The sequence below is a fragment of the Cyanistes caeruleus genome, chromosome 3 (assembly GCF_971803275.1).
Source record: "Cyanistes caeruleus chromosome 3, bCyaCae1.hap1.1, whole genome shotgun sequence".
NCBI lineage: Eukaryota > Metazoa > Chordata > Aves > Passeriformes > Paridae > Cyanistes > Cyanistes caeruleus.
The window spans coordinates 35,040,197-35,059,618 of NC_141703.1; the positions used below are offsets into that span (position 1 = coordinate 35,040,197).

The 19,422-nt window shown below is 36.4% G+C and overlaps 1 protein-coding gene across 5 annotated transcripts; it reads right to left on the reverse strand.

Annotated features, from left to right (window-relative positions):
• Positions 1 to 893: 893 nt before the first annotated feature.
• TNFSF13B (TNF superfamily member 13b) lies at positions 894 to 18,344 on the reverse strand. Of its 5 annotated transcripts, none has more exons than XM_086880716.1 (7): positions 17,990 to 18,344; positions 12,584 to 12,762; positions 12,395 to 12,500; positions 4,605 to 4,661; positions 4,172 to 4,284; positions 3,930 to 4,080; positions 894 to 2,223 (listed from the first exon to the last, which is right to left on the reverse strand). In XM_086880716.1, exons 1-7 carry the CDS (start codon positions 18,081 to 18,083, stop codon positions 2,111 to 2,113), a joined length of 813 nt encoding a protein of 270 aa, XP_086736842.1. In that variant the 5' UTR covers positions 18,084 to 18,344; the 3' UTR covers positions 894 to 2,110. The 5 variants fall into 5 exon arrangements, with proteins under 5 accessions (XP_086736842.1, XP_023803969.1, XP_023803958.1 ...); XM_023948201.2 differs by having other exon boundaries at positions 18,050 to 18,337; XM_023948190.2 differs by having other exon boundaries at positions 12,584 to 12,996; positions 17,990 to 18,301.
• Between the last annotated feature and the right edge of the window lie 1,078 nt (positions 18,345 to 19,422).

A 19,422-nucleotide genomic window follows, 5' to 3' on the forward strand; every position in this document is an offset into this window, starting at 1 on the left:
GCAGCAGAAGGAAGAAATACAGCCAGGAAAATGGTCTAAGCTAAGCACACACAAGCCCACCAAAACCACTGGGGAAGCTTACACAAAATGTTAAATTTGCAAGTTTAGCTACCAAGTCTCTGGGAAAGGAACAGTAACAACATAATTTTTCCTATAATCAGACAATGCTAAAACCAATAAACTTCTGATGAGAGTTTCTGGGCATCATTAATGTATTTCAGTAATAACAGACAACTTGCTACATGCTAACAGTTGTTTTACCTATATGAGGCCTTGGTTAAATGGAGTGGTCCTGTGTAGGATTTAAAATGCCTTTTTGGCAAATTCAGCACATCAAAGTTTAATAATAATAATAATAATAATAATAATGATGAAAAAAGCAGCTGCAGCTTCAACACATAAAGATATTTTAAAAATATTTTCAAAAATGGAGGACTTAAAGATATTTTGAAAATGTAGTTAAGCTCATAAAAACCAGCGAAAGAATCCACTACACATATACTTATTGCTGAAATGTGTTCCTGAAGGCTAGAGAGGATGAAATAATTGTTTCATTAGTTTATCATACTTTATAATTCTGAGCTCCAAATCTTTTATTTATTATCTATCACCATGAGAAATCAATCAAATCACAGTTCATAAAAACAGACAAGGAAACTGCAATATACAGAGCATCTTTTCTTTACTAAGTGATCTTATAATTCTTTGATCCTAAAAATATTTTCAAATGAAGAAAAATTCATTACTTGGGGTTTTACTTTTTTTTATTCTAATAGCACTTCAATGCTTCTTTGAGATCAGAGGTAAAAGTACAATAGCTCCTTTGGCCATACAGAATTTGGGATAAAAAAAGGCATAAATACTATCTACTGAACAAATCAGCCAGACAAAAGGAAAAAGAATATCTGTTTATTCTTTCTACAGATCTGAATATTTTCGTAAAACAGAGTTAAGCACTATATCCAAAACTGCAGAAAAAGCCTCTGAGATACAAGTTGATTTTCTTTGCTGCATGGCTGGTTTCAGATCTATTGGATTTTTCTTTTTATTATTTTGCATAGAATGGATCATAGCAAGAAGTAAGGAAAATAAAAAAAAATATGTATGAAGGAGTATTTCCATTGGATAAACTGCTCAAAAGCAGATAAAATTCTATGCCCAAATGCCCAAGGCCCATGTGTGTATACATACTTTCAAATATATACAGATATGTCTATATAGTGTATATATATACACACATCTATATACGGCAGCAGAAGTCATGGAGCCAGAATCCAATTCCAACCATGGTATTGTGTCTAATTGCACTGTGTTTCTTCCTGTGCCAGCCTTGTTTACACAGAAGTGTACACATATTCCTTGATGAGTAGCAGTGCTTTGAAGATTGAGCTGTTGAAGCATTTTACATATCCTCTTTCCAGTAAAATTAATTCTAATTAGCAAATAGATTTAGAATAGCTAACAGATTTTAGTAATTTATTCACTTCTTGTTCACAGGGAAAGAGCAAGACAGTGGCTACTATTCTTCATGTTTGTTTTCATTATCCCAGACATTTAGAATTTTTCCTTCCCCAGTTTCTTTGGGAAAAGAAAAAAACCCCAAAACTCAGAACCCACTTAACAATTTAATTTTGTGGTGAGGAATCTAATGTTTGATGTTTTTCCCCACACTTTATATATTAAACACTTTATTGATTAAACAATGCAAATCTAAAATACACTTTTATTTTAGATTTCCTTTTCAATTGATAACAATTTGATAGTCTGTGTCCTGGTCATGCTGTTATTTTTGGTCAATTCCTTCCTTGATTTATCATATGGACAAATTGTTTCAAAGCCAAAATCTCATTGCTTTATAGTTGTTTTTTAGAGTCTCCCATTGTCTAAAATAAATTTGCTTTCTGGTAATCACATGGTGGCTATATCACAAGTACATCTGCTACGTTTCCTGTTTTGGGTTTGCATATCAAAGCGAAGAAAATTCTTAGAAGCCTGTGGTGAATTGGGAGAGGCTGAATTGGCAGCTTTATTGCAATTCAATATTTTTTTCTGATGAAGGTATAGGCAGAGAAGAAAATGGCATTAAGCATAATAACAGAAATGAAGGGCTTCAGAGGAGTCTTACTGCACCAAAAAAGGTACCATCTCCATCCAAGGATATTTTAGCCCTTCTCCGTGGTATTGTAAGTTGAAGTTCATCACCTTCTTCTAATTTTGCAATGCCTGGCAAAAGATTTGGAATATTTTAAAATTAATATTTCAAATACACAGTTTTATAAAATGGTATTCAAAAGTCATTATGTATCATCTTGCAAATGTAAGCATGGCTTGTTACTTATGAGTGCTTTGATCTTTAGGCACAATCTTAGAGGTTACAGCCTATCCAAAACAGACACTTAACATCCTCTCTGAAGATGGCCCTAATTTCTACACTGCACTCAGCATGACACAGTTCACTTAAGCAAACACTGAAAAAATTTTGAAGAGTGGTGTGCCTGGGTTCCTTGTGTAATGGTGATGAGACAGTCAAGGTCAACGCTGAGTATTACTGGTCCTAGACCACTCTGTTCTACATGTCTGGGGGAGAGCTTGACCAGCCTAATGAAGTTACCACACATCAGCTGATTCACTGCAACTGCAGAGCACAAAAATTTTCTCCCTGCCAGCCACACATCAGCGGATATGATAACCAAGAGCACGTCACCTTCAAGCTGCAGCCTCTGAGCTGAGAACACATCTAACATCTGCTGTGACACACACTCATGAGAGAGAGCAGTCAGAAATATTTTTTTTCCAGGTGAAAACAGAATAGTGGGAATTTGGGAAGCAGGAATGGTGGAGTGGCAATATAGAGATCCTAGCTAGGAAAGGGGAACAGTAATACAAGGGTAAAATTTCAATATAGATGGAATTGAAGGTGGTTATGTTGTGAGAATGTGTGACTGAAGGGGCAAAATATTAAAAAAAATGTTTGGACAGTCAATGTTTGGACAGGACAAAGTAGTTAGTTAGGTTGTTGTTTAGTTAGTTAGTTAGCTATTTAGTTAGTTAGTTAGCTAGTTGGAATTTTTTTTTATTTGGAGAAAAATTAGCTTCCTGCCATATCCCATTTGTTTAATGCCATTACTTGCTGACAGTCAATTCCATCCCTCAATGTCACCCACTTCCTCATAAGGCATTGAAAAAAAATCTTGCTGGAAAATAACCAAAGATAAAATCCTCAAATTCACCATTAAGTTGGGAAGACAGACAGATAAGAAATTATATATGGGGTTTTATAGGCCTTGATACTAATTCCTTAAATGCTACTGCAGGAATTTACACATATATTCATCATTGAACCTGCTGGACTTGCATTAAATATTTTAATTGGTCTTTCTTGTGGTGTTTCTAATGTGTGCAGTCATGAAGAGCACTGTACAGGTATTAACTGCTTTCCATCAAACCAAAGACTAAAAATGCAGTAGCCTTTATAAGGAGTAGAAATATCACATTAAGGTATGCAAGTATTGGATGGCTAAAATCCATACATGACATTTCAAAGAAGAATATAGCTCTTTAATATTTTGTTGGGATAACTAAATGTGGAATTCAACTCCTAACTTAAACTGAGTTCTTCAATAAGGATGGTTGGTACTACTCTTGCCTGCCTCAGGCATCTAACTGAAAGCACCAAAATGTCTAACCACATTACAGGGTCAGTGGAGAGAGCAAAATTGTTCAGGTCACCAAGCTGGATGCATGATCTCCAATTGCTGATACTTTATATAAAGCTGTGTTTTCTGGAAGTATTCTGTAATTTTTCAGTTAGCCAGATCCATGAATGCAGACCCTGCTCCTTATGACTGCTACAATGCAACTGCCCAGCACTAGATTCTATTCTATACAGCTTATTTGCAAAGAAAGAAAAGGAAAATGTAGATATTTACCAGCAGTATAGCAAGAATTATTTGGATAAGACTGTGGCATATTTTGGATGCAGCGAAACAATGTCACCAAGCTGAGATCATCACCAAACACATGAGCCTTCTTCCTCTGTATTAGGTGTCCCATAGCAAATGTGGTATCTGTATATAAAACCTATAGAAAGAAAAGGTGTAAACTTTATTTTATAGAGGCATTAAAAAGTCCTTACAAAAGTCAGGTGCTGAAGTGAATTGAGCTTTCTCACCTGGCCATATATGAAAAAATAACCAGTTTCTTTGATCACTATTTTATTTCCTTGTTCTTCCAGAGCTGTTCCACGTTTAAAGCTCAGGAGCCAAGGGACAATGCTTGAATCATCTAAAAAAAAACCATAATTTTGGGTGATTGGAAAGGTTATTTCCGTAATTTTCACCTGCCAAAAATTAACAAAGCTGACTTCTAGACAGAACTTCCAGACTCACTAGGTGGATTTCCCCACTGAAAGGATATTTGTAAGAGCCATCCAGATAGAGGGACCTTCCAGATTCAGGGACCTCCTTGTTTTTTGATTTTTATTGTTGTTGCTTTATTTTTAAATCTGCTGTTAGAACTCAGTTAATGCTTTGAAGTTAGGTTGAATTTGTTGAAAGAGTTATCCCATGGAATAGTTAACTATAAATCATGGCACATATCCTTACCTTTCTGTTGGATATCACTTTTGCTGTCAGCAATCAGTTGCAAGCAGGCCTGCAGCACTGCAAAGTGAAAGCATTTTGAAATCAAAGAAACATAAATCATTAATAGAATAAACTTATGAAACTACTTTAAGGAAAAGAAAAGGACATGAAAAGAAATCACTCAGTCTCATCACTTATTTTAAAACAGAACATACAGGTTTTGACACAGATCTTATCATGTGTGCAAAATTAAAATATAAAAAAATATAAAAAAATAAAAATTGTTTTAAAAAATAAATTATTTTAATATCTGGTCCTAATATAATTATGTAGCAGTAAGTCAAATGAGCTAGAAATCATCAGGTCAATTAGCCTCGTTAATTTTCTAAGCAAAAGTTTGAAAAAAGCCCCAACCCAGCGAGCTACAATAGATAGAAGACTTTCCAACTATGTTTGCTGTATTATTTAGAGAAATCACTTTATTTTTATAGTTGCTGTAAAATATTAGCCATATATTATATCCTAATAAATATATATATATATATATGTACTTTCAATATGTTTTCAGTTACCTACCCTCAATCAACCAATACTGAGACTAAGAGGGAAAATAGAGAGATGACTCTTAGCAAATTAATGCACACATAACAAATAGCTTGGTTTCTGTCAAAAAGTGTTGCTCAAAACTGTGGAGAATGGTGGCACTAATGAAAAATTAGGTATTTCTTCAAGGAAAAATACTATAGAATGTTAAAATATAGATTTGCGAGTGAAACAAAGATCTTGTAAAAAAAGCCCTAAGGATAAGTGTTAGGCAACAGGATAAAAGGAACAAAGAATAGCTGCATTTTCTTGGAGCAGATTTTAATCAAAACATCTGGTTCTCATTCCATTTTGAAGGACGGAAAACTGAGTAGTAATATTTACTGCACATGACAGAGACCAAATGAATTTATTAGGAGTCAAGAGAAGAAAATTCTGCCATGGATTGCTCCATTTTGTTTGCCACTTCTCAGACAAGAATCAGATTTGACCACACAGATTTGGCTATAATGAGGAATGCCACGGATATGTGGGATCCTGTTTCTGCAACTGTCAGTGGTACCCACCTGTGTCCAGAAGCAAAAACCTCTTGCTGCACAGCTGGTAGCAGGAGGATTTGGGTGGAAAGCAATCTCTTTCTAAGTCTCCTTATTAAGGGGTCCTTCTTGAAAACAGCAGCAGAGGGCTGGATGCTCACCAGCACTCAGCAGTGCCAAATGGCAGCACACAAGGATTCAAGAGCACATCTGGGAACGCTCCTGTGCCAGAACGACCACACAACCTGCAAGCCCTATTTATGGCAATAGGAATGCTACTATACAAACTCCTGTCTCTTACACTGAAACATCTCCTTGAGTCCCATCAGTACACATCAATAATGCGCTACAATCTATAGATTTTTCAAACCAAGAATTTAAAGGCATCTGAATTATCTACCTTCTTGTAAGAAATAAAAAAGAACTCAAGCCAAGGCAAAATTAAACAAGGTATTTTACTTCATACATTTTTCTATCACACTTTGAGCAAAAGAGTTTCCTGGAAAATAATCTTCCAAATAAAATTAAAATGTGATTTTATGGAGACACACAACACAGCACACCAGGCAAGGGGTGCTTAATTTCACAAGGTATTAATTCTTATTTTGAACAAAATGCCTTTCTAGTGAATGGATTTTGCTAATTCCCTGGTATTTCAGTAAGCCCTAAAACAAAATTTTAATTCCTGCTTTTAAAAGAACTCACTAGTGTGGCCACCAGATTTTTCACGAATCAAATGAGAGGATTTGTGATAATTCCCACTAATCAGCTGCTATCCAGCTGGGTACCAGTGAGTAGTGTCTACAAGCAGAGATAGCTATGGCTACTTTAACAACTCTTGTTAAACTCACTCTGCAAACTTGGTGGGAATTCTACAAACTATCCTAATTCTCAGTTTTCAAGTCTGGATTTCTGTTTCAGCTGGTAGCAGCCCTGAAATTCTAGTCAGCATTGATGAGAACTGCTGACAGTAATTAACAGCTGTAAGATCAGTACAGCTTGAGAACATCTCCATCTTTTTTAAAAAACATACCAACTCTACTTTATTCCACAGACACCAGATTTGCACTTAATCTCTAAAAAAAACCAAATCCATCTCTTTTCTTTTAAGAAATGAAGATAGGAACAGGCCTCCACAGAATATAGTAAGCTTGTTTTTAGAGAAAATACATGCAACAGTGCCCTTCATGACAACAGAAATTAGCACAGTGGCCATTTTGCCTAAAGCTATGAAAGATAATCTCTAAAAAAGTGCTTGAAGGATTAAACAATGTTCTTCAAAAATATGTTCAGAAGCCAAAGCTGACACTTAACTATTTCCAGTATATACAAATACTTTGACTTCAGTGGAACTACTTACATGCCTAAAATTAGCTAATTAATTGAAACAAATTCCAAGGAAACACTACTGCCATTAAGGAGAAGATTTAGATATACAAAAAACATTTTCTGAGTAAATTAACAGGAATTTTCAGTAAAAAGTAAATGTTGTTAAGAAATGCTAGCAATTCTATTCCAACTACCCTAATCTTACTTTAAGTACAATAAGAAGAGTATATGTGTCACAAAATACACGTTGGATAGTTGCTATTGAACGTCTTTCAGCCCAGTGTATATCAAACCTGAGAAACATCTTTATAGTCTAAAGGATTTTTGATTAATAATGAAAGAAAAATACAGGATTAATAGAATACATCTTGAAAATGTGGAAAAAAAATCTAGACTGAGTGTGACCATGAGATCCGTCTGTATATGAGTGTATCTAGAACGATAACGCGTGTCCCATCCGCTTGTGACCTCATGTAATAGCTTTGCTTTGACGAACATTCTTTTTTCCCCACTGATTTTAATTGCTCTGCAGGGTTGGCAGAACTTCATTTCAGAGACTGTCTTATTCCATGAACAGAAGACTCAGTTCTGAAGATGTTAGTCAGTCCAGATGCCTTTATAAACCACAGCCAGCACATGAAATGATGCATTCTCTACTGGTTGAGCAATGTAGTCGGAATTTAAATAAAACCCACTATCTTTTGCTGAAAGACAGCAATTCAGATTTCTGCATACTTCCATGATTTAAGACCTTAAATCAAAATAATTAAATTAATATAATTAAATTTATTTAAATTAAAATAAATTGAATTAATATAAAATATTCCCTCAGATGCAAACTTTATAATTTAAATTGCATAATAATTTTAGTATTTTGCAATCTCATTTAATGATCCATCCAAACAACATTTCAAGTTTAATATTTTTAAGCTCATGTATAAAATTTTAAGTTTTAGTATCTGAGGCTTGAGACATCTGTGTCAATTTTTGCTGAAATAAAACATAGGAAAAACCCTAACTTTGCAAAAAAAAAAACCCAAAAAACACCAGACCTGCTTATTTAGGTTCCTTTTTTTTTGTCTAGATCTCTTTGTAAGCTTCCCAAAGCACATTTAAACACCAGACAATTTATGACAAGCATTTTCTTGAACCATTTGCAGCTCTTCTTAACTTCTTGATTTCTCATCACAAGAGATCTTATTCTATTTTTTTGTTTGCGCATTTTTATAAACTGGTTTTCATGACCTCTACCACAGCAGAAACCAGGGTAACTGGTTAATTTGTTGCTTTTTAATAGAGTTGTCTTTACGTGCCATTAATCCATATTATTCAATCCTTATATATTCAATCAGTCCCTTCATTAAAACGCCTTGATCATAGTTGCACATATGACTAAGATCTAATAAACATCTTCAAAGAATTAGTAGCATTATTTTGACCTTCACAGAATTGCCAATAATGTTACATTTAGAAAAACAAAGGAACTGTTTACAAGGAATTAAGACTTCTATTATACAATAAGAAGCACAATATTGGCTTTAAAACTTAGAGCCTATTTGGTGCATTTTTGACTGTACAGTGTTCTGCATAAAACACAGCACTGGTTTATTCACTTATTCATTCAGTGAAATTCTTCATGTAAAACTGCAGGAATTGCATAAAGTAGTTTTCTATCATTTTACATGGAAGGGTCTATTTGCTTTTGAGTTAGACTGTTGCCACCAGAAAAAAATAAGGTTTCTTCTTTTCAAGAAGTAGGCCTTCCTTTTTCCTTTTTAATTTGATTTTAAGTTTTATTTTATATTTGACTTCTTTAAACAATAAAATACGACGTATTGTGAATATTTGGTAAGGGAATTTTATATGTGGCATTTGTTTAGGCTAGTAAAAAAAGCTTACATCTCAATTCAAAGATCACTAAAGTCAATTACCACTTGTAAAACCTCTTGCTATCCCTCTGCCAGAGGGATAGATATCTAAAGCAACAACATACAGAGTCAAAACACTTCCTACCAACAAATGTACCAATTTTCCAGTACAGCAATTTTATCAAGAGCAATGGCCAAATCCTCACACCATGCTCAGAAGGCAATAGTTACTTCCCATGGACACAACAGATACTGGAATAGAAGCTGAGAATTGCTATTAAAAAAACAATTCCCAAGTCACATGCCAGGTTACCCTGCCTCACTGATTTGTGGAATTACATAGAATAGCTCCTCAGCTCCTTCACACATGCTAGGAGCTGGGTAACCTCAATACACCAAACTAAATGCAGTCCATGGGGGCTCCAGTCTGATCCCAGTAGGTCACCTGCATTTGCGTTTACAGAAGTCCAAATTCTCACCTCCCTACGTCACTGGAGTCAGAGTCCCACAGTAATGATCAGAATGAGGCACTGAGGGAGTGTGAAAATGAAACCTGCCATTTGTACTTTGGTTTAGGCAATACAATATAAATCTTTCTCCTAGACTCAAGTGCACATGCAGATTAGGAAGAAACACACAGGCAATGCAATCAATAATTGTGAATAGAACATAAAATTCAGGAGAGGTCTTTTGTTGTGCACCAATTTTCCTTCACAGATGAAATTTGTAAAGAGAAAGATAAAAAGAACAAATTAATCTCTTGTAACGTGTCCTGATATGACATTTGCCAGAAGCATACATTTCAAAATCACCTATTACCTCCTACTCATTGCATCAAGAACTCTGGTTCTGACTGCTAACTGTGCAGCTTTACTTGGAATTGATGCTCGAAACACTCCTCTTCAACCCACCCAAGCTGGAAACTTTTGCAAGACACAAAACGTATGACTACTGATGACTAATAGTTTTATGCATTAGTACAGACAAATGAGTACCCTATAAAAAAAGAAACAACATTGTGTTAAATCTACTTCCATTCAACTGACCTTTCAATTAAAATGCTAATTTTTGCCCACTGGTACGCATTAAAATGGAAATTCAGTATGTTTAAGAAAGGCTGTGCTGGGTCTAAAAAAAGAATGATGGGGCATCCATTCCCAAATTTAATGATTAAAGTCTAAAAACCCCAGAACTGAACAATAACTTTATTTATAAAAAATATATTAGCTCTATATTTTACTTCTGCTCTGTTGAAGCACAAGAGAAGCAATTAGATACCAGTGATGTTTCCAAATATTAACTTTCTAAGGAACTGATCCATATAAAACTAAAAATGGTGGGTCAACAATTAATTATGAAATCGGACTCTACTTTGAAACACTGCTGAAGCAAACAGAAGTAGGACAAGAACAGGCACCTCACTCAATACCCTGATTTAGCTGCCATTATAACAGAATGAGTGCCACACATCTGCAGGACAATTTGGAGAATGATGGGATTCTGGTACCTAGATACGAATGTCAAAAGATCAAAATGCAGGGCCTGTAATTCTGTGTACATGACCAATAATAGACTGGATTCAGCACCATGAACAACACCATGTTCTTCCTTAACTCACTCTGCTAAAACAAAATTTAACACTGACTAGTGGGTTCATGGTCATCAGTGAAATGTGATCTGAGAAAATATGTTACTGAACTCTGAAAAGCTAAATCTTTTGTAATTAGAGCAGGCAGAAAGCTAATTCTAACATACAACCTTTGATACATATGCAAGAATTGAAATTCACTTTTTTTCTTTTTTATATACAAAAATACGAGGTTCATGTTAGAAAATATTATTGTAATAGGTCAACTTATGTAGCTTTTCCCTTTAAAATGAATGTTTATATTCTGTGTTTTCTGTCATCCATCCTATATAACTTTAAAGCCAGCAGCACCTTAAAAACTGTTTACAGAAACAAGTAGCTTAATTGAAGTTTTACGTGTTAGAGGTACACAGGCGTAATCAAAGGTGGCTACATGATGAGAAGAATCTCAGGTCTACTCAGAAGCACAGCTGAGGAGCCCCAAATCCTGCTTGCCTCAAATAGCACTAAGACTAAAGATGAAAGCTACTGTGAAGGAAACTGTACAGTATTGATTCTCTAACATTCATTTTAAAAAAAGACATCTTATTTTTTATGATATTTGTACTTCAGATCACTTGGTTTTATTTGGGAGTTCCTAGGGTGGGGAGAGGGCAGGGGAGCTCTGCGGTTTCTGTAATAGGAAACAGGCTACAAGAAATGCAATTTAAGCAATCATGACCTCAGTCCTGTTTGCGAAATCTTTCTTAGCCAATATCTTGAATCAAAGACTACTAATGAAATAAGAATAAATCTCTTGGATTTTAAGTGATGTCCTAAATTAATGTTTGTTTTTTTTTTTAATATTGGAAGTAGAGTGATTATACTCCAGAATTTTAATTTCATTTAGCTTACCGAAGCTCAAGTGAAATACATTTCACATTAGTTGCCCACTGAGAAACACATTTTATGCAAAACTTCATTTAGTATTTACCTATAATTTAGTCCATTTCAACTTCTCTAAATAGTTTAAGATACCATTTAAAATAATATAAAAGTATACATAAGAAGAGTGAACTGATTTAACAACTTAGGAATATTTTTAGTTATTCAGTGCAATTAGAGTACGTGTGCAAACTGGTATAATAGAATTACGCATTTCATGTTATAAGGCCTCATTGTGTTTGGAAAAAGAAACAAATGTAGGCATTTTGTCCGAAAAGAAACAAATATATCCCATTAATATGTCAATTCTACACATCTGAGGTCTTTTATGGAGCACAGTCTTCAGTGTTCTTTGCAGAACCTTTTAAAAAGGAGAACCTTGACCAAAAAAAATCTTACTGGAGAGAAACTCCTTTATTAATTTTACTATTTATTGATATGTTTTAAAGTAGAACTGATGCTAAACTTCTGAATTCCTTGTAGTCTGCCTCCTTTGTCAGGTACAAGCCAGCCTTTCTTTTTGAAAGCTCCTATTTCCCTAAAGTTCTCATTACTTCCCTCTGTTCCCCAGAATAGTGAATTGGTATTTTTATTAATAGATTTCCATCCCTACTTTGATCATAGAGAATTGAACAGTTAAAAATCTGAATGATTTGAAGTTGCCTTTCCCACCTCTAAGACATCATGCAGATTTGGAATCTAACACTCAAAGTTTAACCTGCAGATAGCATAAATATTTGGCATCTTAAACAGTATGTCCCTGCTCATGGCAGGATGGTTGGACTACATGGCCTTGAAAGGTCCCTTCAAACCCAAAAAATTCTGTGATTCAGTATTCTGTCCTTTAAGAGAATGTGCCTATCATTAACACTATTCATCCACCAATAATTCTGAAAACCAGAATGGGCTCCAGGAGCACGGATCAACTGAGACAAGAAGGAAAACATGAATCAAACACTCCTGCTTTTCTCTAGACAGTATCCAACTGCAGCATCCCAACCCACTTCATCAGCTGGTATTTACCTTTTTCTTCTGTGTTGGCGACAGACCGCCTGCCCCTGTTTCTATTCCCGTTCCAGATTTCCTTTAGGAAGCTCTCAGCTGGGCCAGTACCAGCAAGCCTGCTCTCCTAACAAGGAGAAGCAACACACACTGAGAGCAGCTCCACATTTGACCATGCCCTGCAAGTCAAAACCCACCCCTCCATCTTACCTGCCTGGAGCCAGCTGCAGATGCTTGCAGGAAGGAAGAAACAGGGGTACCTGCTTTATTTTCACCGCGGGACACAAGTGGCTGGTCTAGCGGAGACCTTGCCTGGGCGCTGTAGATCAGCTCGCTGCGCAGAGCTTCTAGTTCTGTTTTCAGGATGATAACATGGTAAAGAGACACTGCTGCAAGACAAGAGGACAGGAGCATTGCAAGCCACAGGAATGTGACAGAAAAAAGTCCCGTGGCGCCTGAAACAGCACCAGGGGGGGCAGAGGGAGAGGAGGCGGTATCCTTCTGTTGGATGACGTGCACACAGTCCACGGATTTCATCGCTGCTCTTTCCTTACTAAAGCCAGAGGGAGAGTTCAGCTGTCCCCTTCCGAGGTGCAATCCATGTTACCAGTTGCTCTCTGAAACTAAGGGCATCCAGAATAAGTGAACAAAACGCCCAGACCATTTCCTGTCATATGAAGCTGTTGATAGCACCATTAAACTTATTGTACAGAGTGAACATCTAAGATTCTGTCTTCCCTTTGCTTTCACCTCTCTATGTTGCATTTTGAAAATGAATACTTTCTCACGAGCTACCTTCCTCCTTTCACTTTCCACTAGTTATTCATGTGGCAGCTTGCTATAGCCATTTCCCATTATTTTTAAATTTAGGCACAGCCAGCACCACCGGTAACTTTGAGCCTTATCTAGAAGTGCAGAAACTGTGTAAAGTTTCCTGGCAGCATTTCATCCACTGCTGCTTAAAAGATATACACGTATGACAGGCATGTGAAGGCATACAGATGTACTCTCTACATACATTATATCACCTATATTAACATGTTTATATTCATATCTAAAGCGCCAATATGCCTACAGAGGAGACAAATTATTATATAAATTTTTTGTCCTTTCCTTAAAACGATAGTGAAAAACATTCCCAGGTATGAGTCACAAATTACAGGTTTCTCAGTTGTATGAAGATGCAAATTGTGCAGTTCAATTCATCAACTTAACTTGAAAAGGGATGACATTTTATTAAACTTTTCTAGTAAATACAGTCTCTCTAAATAATTTAAGAACCTGCATTAATGCAAAAGGGAATGCAAAGAAGCAGGGAGAGGAAATTTGGTGGGGTGGAACTAGAAAAGGTGAAATCTAGGGGATGGAAAAGAATAAGAGAGGAGGAAATAAGAACAGCATGCTGACACACTCAGGTGAATCCTGAGTGTCTGGTTTAAGTTAAGTTTTTTAAGATTTTATTAGTCTTTTTATCTTAAACCTCCATATTAGGAATTTCTTTCTTCTCTGCAACATCAAGGCTACCTAGATATCCCACACATGTTCATGTGATTTTTTTACTATGTTCTCAAACAAAATTCAACTTTTACCCCTTTGTTATAAGTTCCGTCAGTCTGGGACAGAAGAAAAAAGATAAACAGTATCACAATTATGGCTAAAATCAATGGGTCAACCCCTCTTATTACATAAGTAAACTTTATCTTTGCAAAAGAGAAAACTTTTACAGGTCAGTCCAAACACTGTGTAATAAATCCTGATGACAACACCTACCAGAGTAGTTCAGATCAATTAATTCTGTTGGGAAGGAGAAGGAAGAAGGAACAACAGTACAGTAACAACTTCCGTAGCCTCTCCCTCTTCTGTTTCTTAAGGCTACAAGAAATTTAGTCTGATTATGAGCTTTACCATCTTCCGTTGTGATGCAAGGCACTCTTTATTTTGCCACCTCTATCAACCACACACATCCTGCACAGTACAGTAAATCTGTTCCTAAATGCAAAGGAAAAAAAATATACCCTGTATCTTGTGCCTAGAAGCCACATACACACTGTGAGACATCAGTGTGGGGTGGAAAAAAATAGAATACCATACCATTTCTGTTCCCATTTTAAAGGCTAAGTTAAGCTGCAAATGGGGCTGCATTTTGAAGTTAATTTAAGATGAACTAATGTAAGGTTTTTTAACAGAATAAGCATTTATTGGAACTAAGCAGACATGCCTTCAAGTATCCCTAGACATCAGAACATTACCAGCCTAGTACTGGCTGTTCCAAAACTAAAAAATAATGTGACAGCTGGAAAAGAAGTGCTATTTTAGAAAATGAAACCGAGTGAGAGAATGAAAGTTATAACCAGCTATCCAGGAATACCAAGAAACTATTGGCCAGAGGTCTCTGCAGTGATTAATGTATCAGAAAATAACAGACTGGTATATAAATAGCAGTGCTCTAGCCATTTCTAGAGAAAATAGGCTGTTCCCAGCCTCCATAGCCTCTTTAAATGGGGTCATTATTTGGGCTGACAATTGTGGCGACATAGAGGACTTCTGTAAGACATCTGGCTCCATCTTGCTTATAATTCTGATCAATGAGAATTTCAAATGGGAGAGGAGGAAAATCATAACAGCCCACACATGGGAAATTGTTAATTAAATATATATATAATATATATATATACATATATACAAAATTTGTAGATAAGCATGAAAAGGATCTCTCTGTTGGCAACCTTGTGTTGCTCTGTAGATTTATAAGCAGTTTTGTGGTTTGAACGAAAATGTAACTTCAGACAACTTTTGTGATGACAAAATTGGTGGAAAAATAACTAATGACAATATGAGATCAATCATGAAAACCAGTATGAATTACCTAGAAATATACTTAGTCAAACAACTTCTAATATAATCAAATGGAGCCTTAGTTAATTGCAGATGGCTAATTGCATCAAAGTAAATAACAAAAATTACTTCCAGAAAACCCTCCAAAAATCACCAACCCCAAAAAAAGGCCCCAAACCCAACAAAAACCCCATGTTAATGCAGAGCCTAGAACATGGACTCAATGCCTCAATGCTTGGCACTATGTCCTGTCATAATGTACTCTCCTTATGATTCCTCTTGTTGGCAGAGGTGCAAATCGGTCCTTAGCCTGCTCAAAGCACAGTCAGTAAGGTTGGCACATGCTGTTTCTGCTGTGCTTTAGCGTGACTAAAGAGTACTCAGGAGTGCTCAGATCAGCCTCCCACCAGCAGACATGGGAAGGTGATGATTTCAGCTGAACACAAGCTCTCAGTGGAATATTCTTGTTGAAACAGAGGCATACTATTTGGATATATATGCTGGGGGGAAATAGCATCATGCTTTTATATTGACAAAACTACTTCCATGTAGATAAGACTGACAAAACTGAACTGTGAAAAAAGTCAAAAGTCCAAAATGAATATAAGAGAATTATAATATAAGAACTAATCTCAGAAATGGTATTCAGGTTTTGGTTAGCAGCCTGCTTCTACTGGACAGATTTCCTGAAAATCCTTTTGTAAACTTTTGTAGCACATCAACAATTGTGGACTCAAGACACACATGCAGTCAGAAAACTTTAGGGGCCACCTTGAGACCAGTTCAAAGCAGCATTTTCCAAACTACTTCTACAAAAGAAAAGGTCATCGCATTAAACTGCATAAACCTAGTCCTGGCCATCTAACTCTGCAAAAAAATATGAATAAACCCTTAAAATAAAGGTATTCTGGAATTATGTTCTGAATTTGCATGCATAGTACATGATCCTTGCATACACATAGTATCTCCTTAACCCAAAGGATGAGCTATGTTGAACACTCAGATTAACTGACTAAAAAACTTTTTTAATTTAGCCAGGATAAAAAATTAAGAAATACCTTGGCTAATCTAAGAATTCTAATTAACTAAGTCCTTCACTTCCTGGAAAAAGAGCAAACATTTAGGTAAAATTCTAAATAATAAATAAATGAAAACCAAACCCCAACACACTACCACTGAAGAATCTTAAAAGTGAGAATGTTTCACTACAAGACAGAAAAATGAGTTCCTGAACAAAATTAAGGCTGGTTAAAACTTCCAAGGTGTTATAGCAGAAACAAGCCCTGTAATTTTATGCAGGTAATTATTTTTTTTCATTTCTGTTATGTAGAGTATCAGATTAAATGATCAAGATGAGTCCTGCTAATCCGAGAATTTATAAAAGATCAACATTACATCTGTGGGGAACCAAGGCAGCGATAGCAACCAATCATACAGGAAATTTGTGGTTTAACCAGAAACTGAATTCTTGATTTCCTGAAATCCAGTTATGTACTTTAACCACAAAAGCATCTTCTTTGTGGGGGAGGAAAAACCCATCATGAAGTTCAGTGCACAAAAGAGAAGCAGTTGACATGTCTGTGAAGGCTTGGGTAAAAACCTAATTTACTGATGAAACATGGAAGTTTGTTTAAAAATGAATGTTCTGTTTTTAAAAAGGAGGTTGTGCAGATGCTGCAACCCAGAGATCCAGGCAAGTGTTTTGAAAGCCACACTAAAAGTACGCCTCCAGTGGCAAGGGTCCAGCTTCACATACTTCTGAAGCAGCCACAAAATGGTCCCTGCGGTTATTACAAGAAAGAGACCACGACATCTCGCCTTACCACACAAGACTGTGCAGAACAGATAGAGGAGAGCAGAAAAAGCAAAGGCTCCATTCTGAAATTTTACATTTCATTTCGAGCCCTTTCTGAAGATGGACAAAATAAGAGGACTGTTTTGGAGGTGATCAGAATAAATCCTGTATTATAGTTTTCTGCTAATAAAGAGATCCGTATTAAGAGTATTCACAGATACCCCTCTGAAACAGTACACATTCCCTTCAGGAGCAATTAAATAGTTCTTTCAGCCATTAACTGCAACTTCCACAGTAGCAAATCCAGGCAAGTTCTGCCTCACAATGCATCCAAAAAATACTCTTATTTCTGGGTACTCCACTCCTGTAGCTGCATATCTTATAATTTTAACTTCTAGGAAGTCGAAAGGTACTTGCAAGTAAAGGATGCAAGTTAACTGTTAGAAAAACAGTTAAAGCCTTATTTGATAAATTACCTTATACAAACAGTTAAAGCCTTATTTGATAAATTACCTTGTTAAAAGGAAAACAAAAAATTCTATGAGATTTTTCTGAGGCAAAAACGGTAATCTTTTCCCCTTTCCTCAACATTTCAAAATTGCCAAGGATAATACAAAGGTCTCTGCACATTTTAGGTATGCCATCCCTGTTTTATTCCCTGTAATATTTTATTTCTCTAGATATCTAGACAATTTGGGTCCAAATGCATACCACACAAACCTATATGTGACTTGCAGACACTGTCACTTTTTAAAAATTTATTATTACTGTGCTTTCAAAGAGAAAAGGAACTGACATAGAAAGGAAAAGCAATTATTATAGGTGTCATTCAAAATAGGCAGCAGAACCAGCTAGAAAATAATTTAAAAAACATATAAAATATAAAAAGACAACCCAGGATTTATATACTACAGCAGCTTAATGCTCCTGTAATCCTCCTCCCCTTCCCCCCCTCCCTCCATGATGTTACAGCAATTCCTTCTTACTGCCCAGGGAAACAGGAGCTCTTGTCACACAGCTGAAGCCCACTTCTCTTACAGTCTCACCGGCTTTGCTATCCAGCAACACGGAGAACTGCATTTCTCCACTTCTTTGACACTATGCAACCTAATTTTGCACAGATGGGCTACAAATGCTTTTGTATGGTAACAAGATAAACACGGAGCCATGGCCCTTCACGTGGGAGTGGCCGCTCTGCTGCTGCTACAGTCTGGAGACCTTCAAGAGAGGGCACAGGACAAGGATTCAAGTATTTTCAAACCATAATGTAATTTCCTCATAGCTGTATTTGCTACACTGTCCCTGAGTCCTAGAGGAGAGACAGGAAAGGGTTCTCTGCCTGACCTTTCCCTTTGAATTTTTGTAAATAATTAGCCCACACTAGATGTTAAGTGTAATTCAAACCAGCTGTAGAACTTCCTTTCTTTCTGTCTTCAAGGAGCACAACCCGTTCCTTAGTTACTTGGTCAAACTAGCGGCGTCTCTCTGAACTTGGTATGTGAACATACTTACATTTCTGTCAACCACCTTGCAGCTTTGCATTATTCAGCTCATTGCTTCAGATTATTAAATATGTATCTCCAGTTGAGAGAGAAACCATGTTTCTTTTACAGTAAAACCAAGTCTGCTCTTAAGCTGCACTGCCTTTCCGAGAAAGAAAAATTGCTGTTTTTCCAAAACATACAAGAGTTATTCTGCCCCCATCCAAGCTGAAGCATAACAAATTAATCACATCAATGTTTTCAAAACAAATCCAGGACATAATCAGTGTATCTTCCTTATCTACTTACAGGGACAGAACTCGTTCCAAAATCTAAAATGAAGACCCTGAACAGGGTCCAACAAGAGATTTAAAGCTCAATGTTCAATATCTTTGGGGCAAATAATTTTTGCTAAGACAATGGTTCAGCATTTTCTCAAAACCTTGTCTGCCTATATTTGATCTTTTTAACAGACAGCAAGTCTTTGGTCTAGGTTTCATTCATAGAGTCATAGAACAGACTGTGTTGGAAGGGACCACAAACATTGACTTCTTCCAACACCTCTGTCATGGCCAGGGACATCCTCCCCTAGATGCTGAGACCTTCATCCAGCCTGGCCTTGAACACTTCCAGGGATGGGCCATCCGCGACTTCTCTGGGCAACCTGTCACAGTGCCTCACCACCTTTACAGCGAAGAACTCCCTCCAAATATCTAATCTCTACCTCCACTCTTTCAATATGAAGCCTTTCCCTCTTGCCCTGTCACTATATGACCTTGTAAAAAGTCTCTCCATCTATCTTGTAGCCTCCCTAAGGTATTGTGAAACTGCAATTAGGTCACCCCAAAACCTTTTATTTTCTGGGCTGGACAAGCCCAATTCTCTTAGCTTTTTCTCATAGAAGAGGTGCTGCACCCATCTAATCAGATTGGTGGCCC